The sequence below is a fragment of the Sander lucioperca genome, chromosome 10, assembly GCF_008315115.2.
Source record: "Sander lucioperca isolate FBNREF2018 chromosome 10, SLUC_FBN_1.2, whole genome shotgun sequence".
Classification (NCBI taxonomy): Eukaryota; Metazoa; Chordata; class Actinopteri; order Perciformes; family Percidae; genus Sander; species Sander lucioperca.
Genome location: NC_050182.1, coordinates 28,466,194 through 28,484,655, shown reverse-complemented (window position 1 = coordinate 28,484,655; position 18,462 = coordinate 28,466,194). Strand labels below are relative to the sequence as shown.

The following is an 18,462-nucleotide window of genomic DNA, read 5'->3' as shown; positions in this document are numbered from 1 at the left end:
AGTATGAGTTAGCACTGGCTCATGCGTTTTAAATGTTGTTATTCTTCTCATTTAAAACCAGCTCTTTACCATCTTTCCACTCTCGAGTTGTGTGATGGATAAAGCCAAACAATTCATCTCTGTCTACCGCCTTTGGATTGAGGTCATTCCATACCGGCTTCCTCTTCAAGTTTACATAGGTTTTGTGGAGAACTCTCAATATCTGTTGAAAAAATAAAAACCTGTCATGTGATGTACCAAACATAAAAAAACAACTAAACTGAGTATTTACTTTCACAATTTTTAAGGCAAACAAATCTAACCTGGCTTTTCCCAGTCCCTGCATTTCCAACTACAAAGACAGAATGACGCACCGCCATGAGTTCCTCCAACTGCATCACCTGACAAAATAAATGTTTAAAAAAACAGATTATTGCATTATTTTTTAAGCATTGTGCAGGTATACACCAAATAATGTCAAACCTTGAGGATGAATGTCTCTTCAGGCTGGAGTCGGTGCTCCAGTGTGGTCTTTCGGATGGCCTTTTCAAATTCACAGTCTCTCTCTCTCTCCACCTCCAAGCCTGGGAACAGGTCTCCCAGCAGTCCCAAGAAGATAGTCACATCCTCAGTCACAATTTTAGGCATGTTGAAGTCCCTCAGCGCACGCATCAGCACCTGGAGAGTAAAGTGCATTTGCAGATCATATAAGACAATGAGTCTTCCTCTTGTGGCTTTGAGATGACATACACATGAAAGTCACCTGATTCTCTGGTCTACTTTTGTCTCTTCTTCTCAGTGCCCCTGCCACAACTAGAACAGACTTGACAGCACGCAAACCCCAATCATAGTGGTCCTAATAGACAAATGAGAATAGACAGTAAAGATGTGTATTCCTGTGTTTACACTTACCATAAATCATATCATATAAAGTACTAAGATTAATTGAATGGTTTCATGCATCTCTGTGCTCCTGAGGTATACTGTAGCTGAAAACATTTATTATTGATGCTCCCTGTTCTAATCCAACATTATGAAATATAACAGTGCTATCAGGTGCTTTTCTCCTACCTGCTTAGAGAGCAGTTCTTTGCAGAGAGTGTACAGAGTGATAAACTTCCTGGCTAAAAGCTTAGCACCACGGAAGCCCTCTGCCACCAGCATTATCTCACAAATAAGCTTAGTGTCAGGCACCACCATGGCACAGGGTCTACAGCAGGACACAGACAGTTCAAACAATAAATTTAAAGCTGAGTAAAAGCATATTATAAATAAAGTTACTGTATCACTCTCACCTGAAAAGAGCCTTGAGGTTCTCAGGTAGCTCCGTCCTCCCTGCATAGCCAGGGTTCATAGTGATGAAAATCCCCACAGAGGGCTTTAAGACAATGTCTTTATCTAAAAAGAGGAACCTGTGAGGTTGCATAGATAGTTAACACATTTTCACATTCACAATAATTCATGTATTCAGCTTAAACTGGTTACCTTTTCTTTCTAGAGCGAATGGCACCCTGTATAGTTTTGACCTGCACTGCCACAACTGACAGAACATCCACAGCGATACGATTGAACTCATCAAAGCAGCCCCATGCTCCAGTCTGGGCCAGACCCTTGTAGATATTTCCAATCGACTGAACGTGAACAAAATTAGATTTTGCATTTGAACATACATGTTAACTGACACATCTAATCAAGACGATAAACTGACCAAAGGGAATTATTGTGAAGTGTCCACTAAATGAATTTCGCACCTTGTAGTCCATCTGTTCAGAACAGTTGAAGATGTATACCATGATGCCCATGGCTCTGCCAAGATCCTTAGTGGTCTCAGTCTTCCCTGTTCCAGCGGGACCAGCTGGGGCTCCACTCATGGTCAGGTGGAGTGACTGAGTTAAGGTGATATAGCACCTAAGCATACACAGAGAGACACACATTTGCTGTTTAGCAATGCTGAATGTAGGGAATGTATTAAAAGTAATGTTCCAAGCATAGACTGAAAACTGATAAGCAGCAGAGTTACCGGTCTGTAAGGGGAGTGATGACTAGACGAGGTGTATTTCCAAGATACTCATATGAGTAAAGGAACTGAGCATCACAAATGTTAACAAAGCAGTGATGCTGCTGCTCATTCCAGCAATGCCGGAGCTGGGAAAGCCACTGGAAGGCCTGTGAGGTGGCGACCTGTGAACACACGTGGCTGCTGTTAAACTATGTCAAAAAGATCATATGTCACAAGAGATATGGGCAGCAGGTAGTATGATGATCATAACTAGTTCAAATATTGTCTTGTTTTAGTTTAAGCCCATAGTCTATAATCTAGTCTTTCCATTTGGCGAAATTGAGGCTGTGGCTCTCTTGTTTATTTTGTGCAATAAAAATGTAAAAAGTCAGGAACTGCACTGTTCCTATTCAGGTTATTTTAATTGTTAACTCATATTTTAATAAAGTTAGTTTTTCTTGTTGCAGCATATAGGTTGCAAATGGAGAATTGAGCCGTTACCATATGTTGTGAATTTCAGTAAATTATATTCTAACCTACGAAAGCAAAATAAAAAAAAAACCACTGTAATATGTTCTTTTAAACACCTATATGATGAGGAAAAAATGTTATAATGACAAAGGAAATGTTAATTATTGTATGATTCAATTGAGATTACCTTTTGGGCAATGAGGCTGGCAACAATGTCTCTGGCGTGGACATCAATAGTGCATAAAGTCATAATCTTCTGTCTGTCGCCTGAGCTCAGCTCTCCCAGCAGCATGCCGATCAACAAGTTGAGTTGGGAAATCTAGAAAAAAAACAGATTTAAAGCAATGCTGAGGAAAATAGACAGAAGTTAAGACAAGAGTGCCAATTTAAATTCCCATGTGCGATTGAATTGGCAACAGTCTGATATAAAATTGCATGGTTCACATTTCTTGTTTCATATGTAATGTTAAGTATTCAAAGTCATTAAAACTTCAATCCATGCAGAACAACAAGCACAGTCTTTTGTTATGTTTTGACTAAAACATCGCTGGATGTCTTGCATTCATCACTGGTCCTGTATGACAGCAAATCTAATCAGTGCAGAACGTTGAAGGAAGAGAGTGATTATTCAAACAGGAAACCAAGGGCATGCTAACCTTAAATAGTGCTGATGAAACTGACAAGAGTGATAATACAACTGTGAGCATAGCCCACAACGAGGCCCTACAAACCCAGCTCGGGTCACTGACTCTGATGTGATTATGATAGCATTATGGAAAACGTGTCCATCGTCTTTAGCAGTTGCCACTTCACTCACAGATTAAACACAAATCAGAATAATATAATACTATCTTTACATTTTTTTATATATATGTGTGTGTGTGTTTGTAGAAATAAAAAAAAATTAAGGCAGTTACTTTTTCCTAAAATTAAATTTTATCGCAACAATGCACCTTCACACCTACTGTCAATTAGTACATTAACTGAAGTAATAAAATTGATAGTAATCCAAAGGTGTTGATTTATGCGAGTTAAGGGCTATGGTTTTTCTGGATCCTAATTTTGAAAGCAGTTTTTCTTATTTGAAAATATTGCGTACGCCTTGCAAAATAATTGTCAAATTCAACACACCACAAATTATGGCATCATTATTTTATTATTGAATCAAAACCCCTCATCCTATTAACAAGATATGTAAATATTACCTTTACCTGCATCTTTCAAATTGATGTGGCCACACATCTTTAAGTTAAAGTGACTATATGTAACTTTGTAATGTTTTTGAAACTGTGTAATTTTTCATCTGATGATCAGAAATGACCTGTAACAGGAAATGGGACTTGCAGTGAAAAGAACGCTATTTTTATATAGATTTTATTAAAGCCTCTGCCCGGGTCCGATATTTCCCGCAAAGTCACAAAATGATTTTAGGCAGATAGGCGGCGCTACAGAGCACACATTCTGATGGGTCACAGATTTCGGAGTAACACCTGAAAAGCCTGTGTTAGTGGGTATCCAGCCAGGTAAAAGGTAGCAGGAGATTTCTTTATATAGGCCTAATTGTATTCTAATTTAATTTTACTGTAGAAGTTATCTGATGTAGTTATGGCTGATACTGGGGCAGAACGATTACAGAGAAAAGGAAATTAAACGAAGAACAACTAAAAGCTAAAAGGGATTTGGGAATTGACCCTCAGGTATGTAATATGTCTATTTCTTTCATAAAATAACTTTAAAATGCGCAACAGACGTTTTATTCCTTTTAGTCTGTGTTTGCCTACTTTTTTCTTTTCACTTGTCCCCCAGTAGTTGTGTAAAGCGCCCGTGGGTTTCATGAAATGTGCTATATTAATCTAAGTTTTTATTACGTTCGTTGCTACAACAATCTCTTAATGCTTTGGCTCGTGACACAGTGACAGTGATAAAGTTACCCGGTTTAGCTCACGATACATCCAAGTATGCAACACTTTAGATGCAACGATGCATCTGTTAACGTATACTCTTACTGTAAATGAATAGTTTTCTGTCTGAGCAAAATATTCATCGCGACTATATGACCTCCTGGTAACGCTTACTCAGTAATCTACAGTGGGTAATACAGCACCGTAAAGAAAAGATCTTTACGACAGCAGGTGTGGTAAAAACAATACAGCTTTTGTCCAAAGCGGCCGCTAGAATCAACACAAATTTAAGTTACATATAGCCACTTTAAGCATCAGCAACCTCAACATGAGGTCTCTGAAACACTATGCCTATTGCCCCATTAAGCAAATATGTATATGTTTGTTATTTTGGATCTTAGTCAGCTTTTCTTGCCAACTAAGCTGCATTTAATTGAAATCTTTTAACATTAGTGTGTTAACTCATCATACAATGTACCTGTTTCTTGTTGTAATCTTTTAGTGCAGACTCAAATCCTTCCTCCAGTCTTTTAAACACAAGCTCCATATCATTGCTCCACCAGATCTGAGATCCAGTGAGAGCTACTTGGGCAGGGAAGTCGAGAATCCACTGCTCTCTGGGCCTGTCCTCGTACACAGACACAGCCTCAGACAGGTGACCCCTGACACATTCCTTCATAGACTCCTCCAGACAAGAAAGCCATGCCTCCACCTAATGTAAAGTAATTTTACCATTAGTTACCTTATAAAATGTGATAGCTAATTCAGATTCTTTGATACTGAATGTAATCTTACCGGCCCGTAACAGCAACATTCAGTCTGGAATGGGACATATTCCCTCTCTTTGCTGTACATTCCCACTGCAAGTTTAGGATTATCCAACTGTTCATTTTGGGCAAACTCAAGATTTGACATGTTGTCAAATAATTTTGAGAGGTGGATAGTTACCTGCAAAATACACTGAGTCATTTCATTTTTCAAAGCAGACACAGTAGTGAAATAGTAACACCAGACAAATACTTAAAACAAAAATGAAGGGAACGGCTAAAGTACCTAAATGTACAGTACCTCTCTGGGGCGACTCCCTTTAGAGAGGATGTCCAACAAGTCTGCAGATGAAATAAAGTAGAATCGTGGAAAGGCAAGTCTCTTTGTTTCCAGGTATTCAGCAAGAGCCTTTTCACACAGTGCCAGTCTGTTGAAAGAGAGAGTATGGGAAGAGCAGTGAGCACAAGTGAGCACAACACATCAAACTGAGAGCAGTATAATGAAAGTGTAATTAAATAAAAATAAACCTTCTTTGTAGATCCTCTAACTTCTCAAATAGATGAGGTTTGTCAGTGGCCTCAAAGACATTTTTAGTCTTAGCACTGTCAAACATCAACTCCTGAAAGAACCAAAATCGCCATGTTTACAATGACAAAAACAATGACATTTGCAATACTACATGACCGGCATATAAGTGCAGACCTGAAACTCTGCATCTATAGCTTGAAATCTGTGTGCATCTGCAGGCAGCTGTTGGCAGATGTCGTCACAGCTTTTGAAAATGCTCTCCAGGTAGGCCCACGTCCTTTGAACCTCCATCCAGACCATCAGCACAGAGTCAGCTACAGTCAGCTGTTTCTGTAGTTCCACTACCTGGAACAGGAAGTGATGCACATGCTTGCTCTGAAAGATGCCCTGGAGCTGAACCTTGAGGATGGAGACATAGAGACATGAGTACAGCCTATCAAAAGGATTTGGTCTAATGAAAAACTCAAATACACCAAACTACCACCCAATCTGTGGCAAGAGAAAGTAATATCTTAATAACCTTAACCTAATAACATATGTCAGTTTAATTTCAATGCATATTCAAGCTAATCAGCATGCTATGCCATAAAAAAATGGGGGAGGGAAACAGTCTGTTTACACAAAGATCTTGGCACTAAAGTGGCAAGACTTTAATTGCTGGCTATAACCCCCCCCCCCAATACATCTGGTGGACATGTCCAAAGACCGCCACGGTGCAACAAAGCCCTGTCTCCTACAGCAGCTATAAATCTAAGGACTCAATAGGGACCTCTCTACACTCAGCTGTGCTGTTAGACAGTCAGACAGGGCGGCCCCTTTCTGCACTCTCATCTCTATTCAGCACTGAACTATCAGTGCTTCTCAAACACAACTGAGCTTCACAGCCATTGTGTGCGCTTAAAAAGTCACACATAAAATCTTTGTATTAATATCAGTAGCTTAGATATTTACCTGATGATCTTCAAGAGTTTCAATAAGTTCCTGGTCACATTTAAGTAGTGGCACAGAGGTTTGGCAATGATCTTCATATGAAAGCTCCATGGATGCCCACGTTTTACTTATTTCTGTCACAACCTGAAATAAAAACAAATTGGACAGCATAATGATAACATGTTAGAGTACAAACTGTCTTACTGTATTTACCTAGTTACTCCTAAACCAAATATAGCAACTAAAGCTGTCCAATGAAAACCATGTATTTATGTAATCTATAAGTTTAGTTACTTTAGATTAAGTGTTCCTTTATTAATTGAGAAAAGTCTCATTCTTCTTGTGCAAAATGAACCATTTAAATTCATTGGATTATCTGAAAAATACACAAAGCTGAACACAGACTCATGAAAAGTTGGTTTTCGCAGGACAACGTATTTAATGGACCATGTTCATAAGGTTGACTCGTAGTTCGATGTGATTACTTTTTCATAATGCAAAATGACTCTAGATGTTGATCTGTTTGACCAATTAATTGAAGAAGAACCTTCTCTATGGCCATTTCTTTGACCGCCTTATCCACTATGTTGCGAACTTCGTCTTCCAACGAATGGAGCTGCAGAGCCAAGAGGTCCCCCAAGGTGGTACTGTCAGTCACAGTGAAGTCCATCTAGTTCAAAAGAATTATCGTCATGATGCAAAGCCTTCGATAATGCAAGGAAAAACATTGCTCTGTAGTATGACCTCTGCTGTGTGTACTCACCTTCGTTGTCCTAATTAGCTGTACCCAGTGGCGCTCTCGTATTGCCAGGTTCTGTAGCTGACTCACAGCCCGCAGTGACGTCAACAGGTTCTTTACATAAAGGTCTAACCCAGAATACACATCCCACACGCGAGCCTCTTTGTCAAGCTTGCGTATGTCCTACACAAACAGAAGGTAGGTAAACATACTGGAGTTAGTTATTAGAGGCATCTGTTACAATAGCAATGGTGCATGACAGTAAGACAGCAGGAGAGATGTGCTGGTGTGATGTAGCACTGTTGGTGACCTCACCTTGGCAAACCTCCTAAATTCTGCATCCATCTGGTCCACGTTTATCCGCCTCCATTTGGTCATTGTCCAGTTTTCGACACTGCTCTGTATAGATAAAGAAGCATGCAGAGGGGTCAATGGGCTGAGGGTACTTAATGGGGACATTTAAAGGCTACAGGGTATTTAAAGAATCAATGACAGCCTCCAAGAGGACAGGCTGGTCAAGTTATTGAGTTATTGGGGCATGTTAGTGGGGTGATGAGGCCAGCTGTATTTCCTTTTACTCCAGAATAGTGACATTTAAGTACACAGTATACATTAAGCTACTTACCTGAACAAAAACAACAATGTCCCACAGTTCTTTTAGGACTGCGATCTCTCGTCTGCAGAGCTTGATGTCTCTGTAGTCAGGAATAGTAACGTCAAACAGATTTGTGGACTCCTGTAGCTCTGCTACCTCTTTCTCCATGTCTCGGACAGCTTTTTCAGACTAGAAAAAAAAAACACATGGTCATTGTTATGCAAAGTGTACAGTATAATACAATGTTTTTTCAATACTAAAACCAAGCAATGAATAAACTCCTACTTTCTCCAGACTGATGTAGGGATGCACTGCATTGTAATTGAAGGGCGCTGTTGCTCTGAACATCTCCCTGAATTTGCTTTGTTTCACCTGAAATATAAGTCGTTTAATTGTTTTTTACAGCAAGATTTGAAATACAATAGCTTCAACAGTGAATAAAAGTGACTTGTCACCTCAAATGTCATACATCGTCTCCGTATAACCATCACTTCTGCATTCTGCATGGGTGCCACCTCATGCCTCACTTTTAAGGCCAATTTTTTCGCCCCACTCCATTTCTCAGGAAGTTCCTATAAAGATTAATATTTAGATTTTTGGAAGGTGGGTGGGTGGGTAGGTAGGTAGGTAGGTAGGTAGGTAGGTAGGTAGGTAGGTAGGTAGATAGATAGGTAGATAGATAGAGAGATAGAGAGATATTGATCCCAAAAATGGGAAATTACAGTGTTACAGCAGCAAAATATCAGACACACAGCACACATACAGAATATACATGAAATAATAGGATACAATATACATGAACAAATAATACAAGAACAAATATTTAAAATATATACAAGTTGGGAATAAAAATGTACAACTACTTAAATGGAATGGCCACAAAATGAATTTGTGAATAAATTATCATTTATGTAATTTTAGTTAGTACTTAAAAAGGTGGAAAGACAATAAGCGCATTAACCCATTCCTTTCCTCACCTCCAGCTGCGAATAGACCTGGTCTGGTATGGTTACTCCATACTGTTCCAATAGGATTATTGTGTCTCTTAAAGGGTCAAACATCTCGTCTGTGGCTGCTTGTCTGTCTCTGACAGCCAACAGGTGACTCATCACCTCCACCAGGCCACGGTGGTTTCCCGTAGCCACAGGCTGCCCTAGCCCTTCAACAGTGGCTCGGACAAACTTCTGCAGCTCATCAAGACTGAGTGGGAAAGCATGCACAGTGAGAACAACGGATGTTACAGTTTGGTCTGCATTTAATAGCCATACAGAAATGGATTTTACCTGTTAGTGACATATGTCAAGAGGTGTTCTTTAAAAAGCCAGCTCCACTTCTTTACAGTGTTAAGGAGGCTCACTTTAAAGAATTTGATATCCACCCGAAACCATCCATCGAATACTCTGAAGTCTTCAAGCTTGGAAATTTCAGCATACAGATCCTCATAATAATCTATCTGTGAATTTAAGACCACAACAGAGTTTACAATTCAGACACCTGCCATATATGGGAAATGTGACTCATGATTTAAAAAAAGCATTTTACCTGTTCTTTGAAATTTTCGATTGTAGGTGGGCTTTCAGGGAGTGCATCTGCTCCAAAGGCCTCCATCTCTTCAGTTGTAAGTACACGTCCATACAGGAGAAACTGGCTGAGAAACTCAGCCCTGTCATCTTGCCAGAGATGGGTGTAGCAGTCAAACTTTCTCTGGTAACTTATCGCTTTCTTGAGGCAGTTCTCCACTCGCTCCATTATTTCTTGTCTCAGGTCTAACAAGTCCACCATGTAATCCATTGCATCCTGTAAGAGTTATATTACATTAAATATAACATAAGAAGAATCTACTATTTGTAGAAGAATGCACTATAATTAGTTTTTTTAACATCCAAATCTACAGTACAGCAGAGTACCTGGTAGCTCTCCATGCTAAGACGAGCAGCCACTCGATTGATATTCACTGAAGTCTTGAATATGTCTCCGACCAGCCCTTCTATCAGCTCATAGAGGCCTTCACCTGCATCTTGCTCCAACGAGGGGAGGAAAACCATTCCTGAGCTACTCAGCATCAACTGAGCCTCAAACAGAGGTTGTCCATGTTGTTCCATGTTGTCCACAAAGAACTGTAGAGAGTGGCTGATGTAGCTGTAGAGCCCCTCCACCACCATCTCATCCACATACTCCAGGTAGGACTGCCATGCTTCTGACGCAGGGTCAGCGTGGAAAAGGACCATATTCTCCTGATGAAATTGTAGAATATTGGAGAGAATGTGAGCACTGTCAAGTTTGGACTTGTATCACTTTTGATTTCTAGGGATTGTACAGGTTGACGCATTTAATCGTATCTATTTCCGAATAACTAGAGCATATTTATTTACATGGCTTCCCAAGTATTGGGGCATGTTAAAATAAAATATATCAAGTTAAATCCTTTTTTTCAGTTAAATGCAACTGATTAGAACTAAAACGTCAGAAAAAGCATAAAAAACTCTGGACGGTTAATGGTACAGGACAGATACGGGTTAGGTTTTGATTTATCTTATTATATCTGCATTATGCTAAGGAAACTAAATCAAAAGACAAACACAAATTCGGAAATTAATAAATGTAAATAAACAAGGTTTTAAAATGTCTGTAGAGTTGTCCTTTTAATGTTATGTAATCTGATGAAGATAAATATATCTACAACATGCTAAAAGGTTTTGGAACCACAGCAATAATTTCATATTTATGGTGTTTACTTACACACAAGTATAGAGTTGGGCGACATGGAGAAAATCAAATATCACAATATTTTTGACCAAATACCTCTATCGATACCGCAACGATATTGTAGTGTTGACTATTGGTGCTTTCACAAAATATTTACACAATGAGATTTTTGATAAATAATCATCAGTAATGTGGATATAATGACTAAGTGGGTAAAGGCAAATAATAGAACAGTTACAACAGCCTGTTAAGTTCAGAAAATGACAACTTTACTGTAATGCAGCCTTTAAAACCAGGAAAAGACAACATTTATGCCATATTACGATATTACGATATCCAAAATCTAAGACAATATCCAGTTTCATATCACGATATCGATATAATATCGATATATTGCCCATATATATAGCTATAATATCGATATATTGCCCAGCTCTACACATTCATGAAAAATCTATGATATACAAGAGTGAATATTATCCAGCCATACCCACCTGCACCAGCTGGTAGATAGAGTATCCTTCCTTCTTCATGGAGCTGTACTTCTTGTTGACATGGTCTCCCCTGTCTTCCAGCTGTATGAGCGAGCCTTTCTTGTTGTCCTTTCTGCAAAACATGGCCTGTTTGCTCCATCCCTTCATTATTGACTGGATGGCTTCGCAGTTTTCCTTGGCTCTATTGACTCGACATTCAAGGTCATGGACCAGGTCTTTGGTGGTGCTAATGAAGCTCCAGCAGTCCGGATCCTGCCATGTCAGATCAGACTCTGATCGTGTCAACTGCACATCTATGGACTCTAGCTCAGCTCTGATGAGAGGAAGTTCCACCTCTAGCACTGTCTGCTTTAGCTTGTTGTACCATTGTACTAAAAGCTGCAGACTGCTCACATACTGCAAAATACAAGTGTGGAGAAACGATATATTCGGAGATGCAGAAAAGGATAGTAGGAAAGACAGATTGCTTATTGTTCAACTCAAAAAGGTGTGCGTGAGTGTAAGTGAGCCCATAAAGTAATATGTTGTTTCTTACCTTTGTGAACATGTCACGCTTCTCAAAAACTGCCATTGCATCTGCAGGGATCTTGAACTGACCTAGAGTCTGAATATTCTTCACATCTTTCAAGACTTCGTTCAGCTGAGGAGTGAAAGGAAATTAACCCTTCTACATAATCACAGTGGAGTGGTGGTAAAATGTTTTGTCTTAAAGGGGTGATAGAATGATTATATAGGGTATTTTACACTGTTCCTTAAGGTCTCCTAATAGGGTATGTAACATTGGTTGGGCTGAAAATTGCCAGAATGCTATTTTATTAGGCCCTTAACTACCCTGTGAATATGGCTCTATTTGGAACAAGCGCTTTTCTTCCAAATATGGTATGCTCATGAATATTTAGATGAGCTGCGCGCTGATTGGTTTGAGCGAACCCCATAGAAACACATTGGAGACGAGACAGCAGGTCTCATATTTCAGACACTGCAAAGTTATACATTGTTTGTCGGGCTATTTCGTTATTAAATTCACTTCTGAGACTTTTTTATGCGAGAAATCAACTATATAAAGCTCAAATATGGGCCGTTTTACGAAAATTGATGGCTAATTGCAAATTTGGTAAGACGTGTCGGACTTTAGGAGCTCCACACAGTCTGACGAGAAAACGGCAACCTCCATACCCAGCGAAAGTCACCGCTTCTCGGTTACTGGACTACCGGGGCTCGGGGCTCCTGGCATAACTAGAGTATATTTACAGTTTAGATTTCGTCACGCCACTTGCATAACATATACCCCAAGGTCTTATAAAGCTAACAATGGTGTCCGATTTCAATTTAATGCATTTTTGTGAACATTAGCTAGGGATTTCGTTAGCTGCTACTGTCCCTTCAATCCTATGAGTACAGATTGCGGCTAGTTAGCTCCACTTTTGGCATAATTCGAGTATATTTACAGTTTGAATTTCATCACGCCACTTACATAACATATACCCCAAGGTCTTATAAAGCTAACAATGGTGTCCGATTTCAATTTAATGCATTTTTGTGAACATTAGGGATTTCGTTAGCTGCTACTGTCCCTTCAATCCTATGGGTAAAGATCGCGGCTAGCTGCAGGCCCTGGAGCTCCATCAGGGCCTCGGCATTTTGTAGTCCAGTAACCCACAAACGGTGACTTTGCGCGGGTATGGAGCACCGCGGGCTTCCCTTCGTGACGGAGATCCAGCTAGCTCACAGCGAGCCAGAGTCTATGAAGTAGGACACGGGGCGGCGAGGCAGCACCGGCCGCTGTCACGTAGCCTGCTGAGCTCCTGCTGAACTGCGACACACAGTCGGACAAAATTTGCAATTAGCCATCAATTTTCGTAAAACGGCCCATATTTGACCTCTACATAGTTGATTTCTCGCATAAAAAAGTCTCAGAAGTGAATTTAGTAATTAAATAGCGGACCTCTGGAGATCTGCATGACCTAGCTAGATTCAGAAGACTAAGCTGACCTCAGGTCAGTGGTGTAGCCTATGCAAATGTTGGGGCGTGACAAAGACTAGGAGTTGAGATGCTGACGTCAACTTTTAGCTTTGTTCAGATTCGTCCGTTTTCAGCGGCAGTTTCAAAATGTGAGATTTGCAGAGAAAAGGGGTATCAATGGGATTTTGAGCTTCTATGTATGTCCTATTTACCCACCGAACTGTCGTTATTCAACTATGACAAGGTAAAATCGGTTTTGCATTCTATCACCCCTTTAACAGAAACCCTTGGAGAATATAATAACTAATATTAAATAGCTGTAACAAATAACTATTCCCTCTGTCAGGATGGCTGTTTTTGCACTTAGACTACTAAGTCTGTCAGCACTATGTTAAAAAATGTATGAACATATTTTTTCAAAAAATTAAATGAGAGATACAGCTTGACCCGAGGATAATTGACCCCAATTAATTGGTGACCTGCATCTGGGTTTTGCAACATTATAAGAATATTGTTCTTCAGCCATACCTACTAAACTAAAGGATACTAACAGAGATTTCAATTTTAAAAGGAGGTGTGAGGGGAGCACTTTAAGTTATTTTCACGAGACAGACATTACTACATCAGTCTAACAGTAAGTTGGGAAATGATTTAGCATTGGAGTATGTTTACACATGTGCAGTGTGCTTTCTAGTTTGTAGGGATATTACATAATTTACCTTTGGATTGAAGTTGAGTGAGATCAGGTCAGAGGCATTATTTCTGGAGATGAGGGGCTGGTTCAGGTTGATCAGGCAGGCCTGTTCCAAACCATTACACCATTCAGAGTAAATGTCCTTCTCATATTGGTCCAGGAGACTCAACATCTCCATGTACATCTGGTACTCCTTTGTCATCTCTTTACCTCCCGCAGGCCTGGAAATATTGCATAATTTTGATTTTAATTGTCATTGGTAAGCCTTTAGCCTTAAGCATTTAAAAGCACCAATAGCTAGCGCCTCTCCCTCTATGTACTCTATCTCTGTATCTCTATTTATCGATAAATCTTTCTGACTAGCTATTGTTTGTAACTAATTCATTTACTGGAAATAGTCTGGGTTTTTTACTGACATGTCAAACAGTAATCTGATTTTTTCCCATGGTGTTTGAATGCGTTCTCTGAGCATTTTTGCCCACTTCAAAGCTCCAGATGTGGGAGCCATGTTCTTAGTCAGACCACTCTCCATCTGTAAACAAAGAAAGAATGGAACAAAATTGTTACATGGATAATACATGTTGTGCCTTGAATACATATTGCTAATATAACATTTTGCTTCCAGTACCTGATTGTGCTGCGATTTAAACAGACATTTACATCTCTCCAGCTCTTCTCGAAAATGTTTCTGCAGTAGAACGAAGTTGGGACTGAATATCTGTCTGATTTGTCTTCTCTCCAGGAAGGGTTCAACAATAGTTAGCAGCTAAAGGACAAAAAACAAAGACGTTGGTGTGTTGATGTTGGTGATAGTACTGTCACTTACTATTCACTTTATCAGTACTATCATCACCACCATACTATAATCCAGTCCTGCTTACTTTAAATGCTGATTCCAGTCCTGAGCAATCCTTAAAGGCCAAGCATAGAAGGCTGGCAAGGCGGCATTCAAAGTCCACAATCCTCACTTTCAAATCCTTATACTCGTTTTCAAAATCCTTATGAGTGGATGAGAGTGAACAACAGTATTTAATCATGGACACGAGTGTAAAATTGTGGATTATGAATATATGCAGTAGCTGTTCATGGAAATTCTAATAAGCAGTATAAATGCCAATATGTAATCTAAATACAAATAATTTCACCTGAGAGTTTAAGTCAAGGTGGCTGTTTTCACTGTGCTTCAACGCTTGGCAGAGGTTACTAAACTCTTTGTACATCTGAGCAGCACGCTCACTGTAGAGTTTGCCGTTAAGTCCACCAAATTCCAACTTTTCCATCCTCTGAAAATCCAGCATAATTTCAAACAAGTCCTGCAAAGATAACAAATTGTTATAGGAAACAAAACCACATACATATATTACCTAACTGTGACACTTGAATACAAAAACAAATATCTGACCTCACCTCCAGCTGTAGCATACGATTAAAAAACTGGTTGAAACGTGCAAAGATCATGCCAGATGGGAAATCCCAGGGTGCATGTTTCACATGGTTGGCCAACCTCTCCCTCTGGGTCTGGTAACTGTCTCTGAAACATCTAAAGACTTTTATCACCTTCTTTAACATTTGTAGACTTTCCTCTGGATCCTCTCTGAGTAGCAGATCCACAGAGAGGTATGTGGAAGCCTAAAGGGTAAAAGATTGTATATCTGTGAATTTGTTTACACAGACAGCCAATAACGACGACAGAGTAACGGCGACAGACCAGCATCAGCAAAGCATAATTGACAAAATTCCATGCACTGTGTCTAAACAAAAAAAAGCAATCGCAAACTAATGTAACACGTATATGTCACTCGATGTATTCCATCACTACAGGTGTTTGGAATGAGGATTCCTACCTGCTCAATGAACAGATTGCAAAGCTCCTGCAGTAACACCACAATGCGTGCCGGTCTTTGATAAGATTGGCAGTTGGTCCAAATAAGGAACAGAGTGTGGAACAGTGCAGGGATGAATGTTTCCAAGTGAGGAAATCCTTCCTTTTCCAGTTGAGTCAGTTGTGCGTGTAGTGGCTGTAGATAGAGGTCAATGTCCTGGGCTTCTTGAAGGGCTTTTGATTAAGAAAAAAAAAAACGTTTTAAATTATGAAACAACATATTCAGAGATAATACGTTTGTGATCACAGTTGGTAATCACATTATGCTGTGCATTTGATAAGGTGCAAAATGCAGTATGTCTTCTTTAGCTTTAAAAAGGGGGCCAGCTAATATTACCATCAAATACATTTCCAATTAGAGTCTTGATTGTTGGATGATAGCTGCTATCCATCATCTCTAACATCTTTGCCATCTTCTGAACAATGGGACTCTGAAGCTACGAGGGAAAGTACCAAACACTTTAAAAGACAGTGGAAAGTCAAGAGATAAAAAATAAAGTTAATAACTGTTTTAGTGAAGATCAGTAGGAAAATGGACCATACCTGAAGATAAATGTTCTGTATATTACTCTTCCTGGAAGCCCAAAATTTCAGCTCTGCACTGGGCCCTGGATTACAGCCTGTCATAAGTAGGTCTGATGAATCATCCTTTAGGATTTTCTGGATCAGATTTGTCCAGTTGATGACCTGGGTCTCTATGGCATGGGCAAGTGCCCTGTCATAGTTATTATACCTGAGGGTGAAATTACATATTGAGAGTGAATTTTAGTAATAATTACAGTAATTATAGTCCCAGGCTCTAAAATAAAACAAAATGTGTGTGTTTACTTACATTTTGAAGGTGCTGTATGATTCTTCCATCCACTCTGTCGCAGTTGGGATAGGGAGGACACTTTTCCCTAAAACCTGTCCACGGACAATAGATGTCCTACTGCACATGCTCTGAACATGTCGAATGATGTCTTCAGACATCAGATTTGGCCACATCTGATGGTTTTTGTCGTTTGACAGCAGTGGAACACATACCTTTGGAGGAGACACGGAATACATGCACTCAAAACTCATTAAGGCAAGCTAGAAATATCCATAACAAAAAACTGAGAGAACGTACAACCAAATTGTTATGAGATCAAGTGTATGATGGAGGGTATAACAATCACCTGCTCAACTGTGCTTGACAGCTGAAGTAATGGTGACGGAGACAGGAGGCCAAAAAGCAGAAGTTCCCTGTAGTTTTCAGAGTTGACAGGAACAACTCTCTTCTTGAGAATATAGATGTGTTTGTTTTGGGAAACAGGTGGGACCTGCATTTGAAATATCACAAGATTTGACTACAAACAGATATGACACTGAAATATGCTAAATCCGTGAATTTCAACATTTTGTAAACGCCCTAAACTTAGCTAGCATTAGCTTACTAGCTAGTCAAGTGTAGCTACACATGCTACGAATGTAACGCTAGCTTCTAGTTAATTAATTGTAATGGAGATTTTGTAACAACCATACCTCATTAGAAGCAACCAGAGAGGCATTTTTTGATGAAGAGAAAAATATTACAGACTCCTTTTCAAAGAAGTCTTTCAGAAGTGTTTGAAACTCTTCGTTGATGTCACTCTTGTCCCATGTTTGGCAGTGCAGTAGCCCACAAACTTTTTCCTCAACAAACTTCACTCTGACGTCTTCAAGAAAAGAAGGTACACTTTCGTCGTCGGACATGATTGATCTACGACCACGACATGCTGCTCCGTCACTTCCTTCAACAAAACGAAAAATAAAAGGAAACTGATTTGTGACTGCTCCAGAAACCGTCCCTTAAATTAGCTATTAACTTCGTGTTGTAACGTTAGTTTTAAGTTTCTTCATATGAAGAAAGAAAGGAGACTGGCACAAGCTGTACAGTCCTGGGGGCGGTTCAGCATTCCGTTGCTTAGCAACGGCCACTATCCTCAATCACTGCCTGTAGCTAGATTTGGCAAATAAGAAAAACTTACTTTTTCTAGTTCCCAATGAATGTTTTTAACTTTTTAAGTACAATTTAAGACCGGGTTATTTATTTTAGTAGCCTATTACTGTATGTAAGTTACTATACTACATGTTTACATGATTTTAGTTTACCAGAATATTAACGCATTCCGTTTCCTTTTTTTCTTAGATTAACTAAACACTAAGTGTACAATTGCAAAGGAGGCTCTAATTTGTATCCCACGATCCATATGGAGTTTTAAAATGTTCCCTGGTGGCTTGCAGTTGTGCCTTTCCACAGTGTGTACCCTGTCCTGTTCTTTGTGTTTTAATTTGTTTGTACACTGTAGACCCATTACATCAGTTTTATTTGTGATTAAATGTTAATAAGTTAGATCTAGATATTATTATAATTGGTAAGTCCTAAAACATGTTTGGTAGGTAATAAACCTTTTTTTTTTACTTGGGTGTTTACGTTTCATAGATATGACTTAGATAAGGACATGCACTAGTTAAAGTTAAAATTATAGTTGAGCCAAAAATGCATACCCTTAAAAAGATCTTCACATTTTAGTTGAGAGACATTAAACTAACGTTACATGTCTGTTTAAAGGTTCTACTCAGTTCTACTCAATGACATATGAATACCATGACTTATAGTATATCTATATATAGTAATTCAAACATTTCTGGTTTAATCAGGTGCGAATCTGTGGCCTCTTTTATGACACATATGCCTCCTTTGTGACAGGACTGGACATGAAGGAGCCTATGTAGTGGAGCCACACACTGTAGTAAAGTGTGTGTGTGTGTGTGTGTGTGTGTGTGTGTGTGTGTGTGTGTGTGTGTGT

At 39.4% G+C, this 18,462-nt stretch overlaps 1 protein-coding gene across 3 annotated transcripts in view; it reads right to left on the bottom strand.

Annotated features, from left to right (window-relative positions):
• LOC116049383 (dynein heavy chain 11, axonemal) overlaps positions 1 to 17,557 on the bottom strand; it is a 45,990-nt gene extending 28,433 nt beyond the window's left edge. For all 3 annotated transcript variants that reach the window (XM_031298979.2, XM_031298978.2, XM_031298980.2), the window contains exons 1-40: positions 17,156 to 17,557; positions 16,810 to 16,953; positions 16,482 to 16,675; positions 16,193 to 16,382; positions 15,987 to 16,086; positions 15,612 to 15,823; positions 15,175 to 15,396; positions 14,913 to 15,080; positions 14,649 to 14,765; positions 14,396 to 14,533; positions 14,184 to 14,299; positions 13,793 to 13,988; positions 11,646 to 11,750; positions 11,111 to 11,506; positions 9,818 to 10,144; positions 9,453 to 9,707; positions 9,194 to 9,363; positions 8,888 to 9,110; positions 8,366 to 8,482; positions 8,196 to 8,282; positions 7,941 to 8,099; positions 7,631 to 7,714; positions 7,340 to 7,498; positions 7,124 to 7,246; positions 6,598 to 6,720; positions 5,821 to 6,045; positions 5,646 to 5,737; positions 5,419 to 5,545; positions 5,146 to 5,298; positions 4,829 to 5,062; positions 2,637 to 2,768; positions 2,000 to 2,160; positions 1,731 to 1,887; positions 1,465 to 1,610; positions 1,275 to 1,391; positions 1,051 to 1,189; positions 743 to 835; positions 463 to 657; positions 303 to 380; positions 70 to 202 (exon numbers count right to left, since the gene is read on the bottom strand). In XM_031298979.2, the coding sequence (XP_031154839.1) occupies positions 70 to 202; positions 303 to 380; positions 463 to 657; positions 743 to 835; positions 1,051 to 1,189; positions 1,275 to 1,391; positions 1,465 to 1,610; positions 1,731 to 1,887; positions 2,000 to 2,160; positions 2,637 to 2,768; positions 4,829 to 5,062; positions 5,146 to 5,298; positions 5,419 to 5,545; positions 5,646 to 5,737; positions 5,821 to 6,045; positions 6,598 to 6,720; positions 7,124 to 7,246; positions 7,340 to 7,498; positions 7,631 to 7,714; positions 7,941 to 8,099; positions 8,196 to 8,282; positions 8,366 to 8,482; positions 8,888 to 9,110; positions 9,194 to 9,363; positions 9,453 to 9,707; positions 9,818 to 10,144; positions 11,111 to 11,506; positions 11,646 to 11,750; positions 13,793 to 13,988; positions 14,184 to 14,299; positions 14,396 to 14,533; positions 14,649 to 14,765; positions 14,913 to 15,080; positions 15,175 to 15,396; positions 15,612 to 15,823; positions 15,987 to 16,086; positions 16,193 to 16,382; positions 16,482 to 16,675; positions 16,810 to 16,953; positions 17,156 to 17,365 (6,517 nt within the window). In that variant the 5' untranslated portion in view covers positions 17,366 to 17,557. The remainder of the gene's footprint in view (positions 1 to 69; positions 203 to 302; positions 381 to 462; positions 658 to 742; positions 836 to 1,050; positions 1,190 to 1,274; positions 1,392 to 1,464; positions 1,611 to 1,730; positions 1,888 to 1,999; positions 2,161 to 2,636; positions 2,769 to 4,828; positions 5,063 to 5,145; positions 5,299 to 5,418; positions 5,546 to 5,645; positions 5,738 to 5,820; positions 6,046 to 6,597; positions 6,721 to 7,123; positions 7,247 to 7,339; positions 7,499 to 7,630; positions 7,715 to 7,940; positions 8,100 to 8,195; positions 8,283 to 8,365; positions 8,483 to 8,887; positions 9,111 to 9,193; positions 9,364 to 9,452; positions 9,708 to 9,817; positions 10,145 to 11,110; positions 11,507 to 11,645; positions 11,751 to 13,792; positions 13,989 to 14,183; positions 14,300 to 14,395; positions 14,534 to 14,648; positions 14,766 to 14,912; positions 15,081 to 15,174; positions 15,397 to 15,611; positions 15,824 to 15,986; positions 16,087 to 16,192; positions 16,383 to 16,481; positions 16,676 to 16,809; positions 16,954 to 17,155) is intronic.
• Positions 17,558 to 18,462: the final 905 nt, after the last annotated feature.